This window comes from Bombina bombina, chromosome 6, assembly GCF_027579735.1.
Source record: "Bombina bombina isolate aBomBom1 chromosome 6, aBomBom1.pri, whole genome shotgun sequence".
NCBI classification, from domain to species: Eukaryota; Metazoa; Chordata; class Amphibia; order Anura; family Bombinatoridae; genus Bombina; species Bombina bombina.
In genome coordinates, this window is record NC_069504.1 from 913797422 (window position 1) to 913798899 (window position 1478).

Sequence of the window (1478 nt, forward strand, 5' to 3'; positions counted from 1 at the left end):
GGGAAACAATTGCATTCTAATTGAAAAGCATTTAACCTTCATTATAGTAATGTTAAACATAGTTCTAACTTAAGTAAATATAGCTGAGCTACCATTTCTGAGAAATACTAAACCATCAGGATAAACATTAAAATATTCTCACGCAGTTAGTTTCAGCTACACAAACACAAGTTTTTCATTCTTTTTTTTTTTCCTAGGAAAAAAGTGGTCACAAGATGTTTGCTTAACTGGTAAAGAGATGTCTAATCAGTCTTTCAACACTTCAGATGCTGTTCCCTTGCTTAGTGACTTTGTCTTGGCTGGTCTATCATTGTTTGTATCTTTCTTTGGTATAACCGGCAATAGTATCGTTTTGTGGATCCTGGTCTTTCAACTTCCAAAGAATAAATATTCTGTGTACATTATTAATCTTTCCGCAGCCGATTTACTCTTCCTTCTGTTCTGCCTACCAGTCATGATTTTAACATTCTTAGAGATGGCAATCAGTGGACTGTATTTCCGTACAGTTGAGGAAGTGCTTAGTTCTTTCAGTATATTTGGTTACAATACAGGACTGTATCTCCTGACGGCTATAAGCAGTGAGCGCTGCCTTTCTGTCATATTTCCACTATGGTACCAATGCAAGAGACCAAAAAGGCTATCAGAAATCGTCTGTGTACTAATATGGATGCTTTCTTTTCTAGTAACCTGTGGAGAATTTTTCATGTCAATGGACACCAATCATGATCATTCAGGAGAGACTAGTTCCTACGAGGATACAATGTTTGCAATAGTCATTCTACTCAGCTTTGTGCTTTTTGCTCCTGTAATGATTATATCTAATATAACACTTCTCATCAAAATCTACCAGAACTCATTGAAACCCCAGGCTGCAGGCCTGTACTTAACCATATCTGGAATAATCTGTCTCTTTGTTTTTTTAGCATTACCATTAAGAGTAGTGACCATCCTTGATTACCGTCATATCTTCTCTCCTGATTCACTGATCTTCCTTACTGTCTTCTTCTCTTCTCTCAACTGTAGTCTTAATCCATTTGTGTACCTTTTTGTGGGTGGTAGAGGTAAAAAGTCATTGGGATGCAAACAAAGATTACAGCGAATATTTGGAGAAGGAGCCAGTGGGTTAAACAGCTCCCAACCAGACACTGAAACCCAACCAGAGTCTCAAACTGCAGCTTCCTGCCTTCAAGTAAATAGTATAAAGAGCAAAAGCTAGCTAGTATTATTAGACTACTTAAAATCTTGTTTTTTTAAGATGATCCAAAAAGATATAGTACAATTTAAAGCAATATTTTTGTTTTAGAAGTGCTATCTTATGCAAAAGTCATTGGACCAATATAAAGGCACCTTCTTATATAGCAGTCAGTCTAACTTACATGTTAAAAAGATATAGAAAAGTCCAGCCGCAGGAAATAAAATAAAATACCTTATTTCTTCATAGGGGTCAAGGTGAAATAGAACTGAGATAACGCTTCAAG

The 1478-nt window shown here is 36.1% G+C and overlaps 1 protein-coding gene across 1 annotated transcript; it reads left to right on the plus strand.

Annotated features, from left to right (window-relative positions):
• The first annotated feature begins 238 nt into the window (after positions 1–238).
• Positions 239–1216, plus strand: LOC128664777 (proto-oncogene Mas-like). The gene has a single exon (XM_053719583.1). The coding sequence runs from the start codon at positions 239–241 to the stop codon at positions 1214–1216; it is 978 nt and encodes a 325-aa protein (XP_053575558.1).
• Positions 1217–1478: the final 262 nt, after the last annotated feature.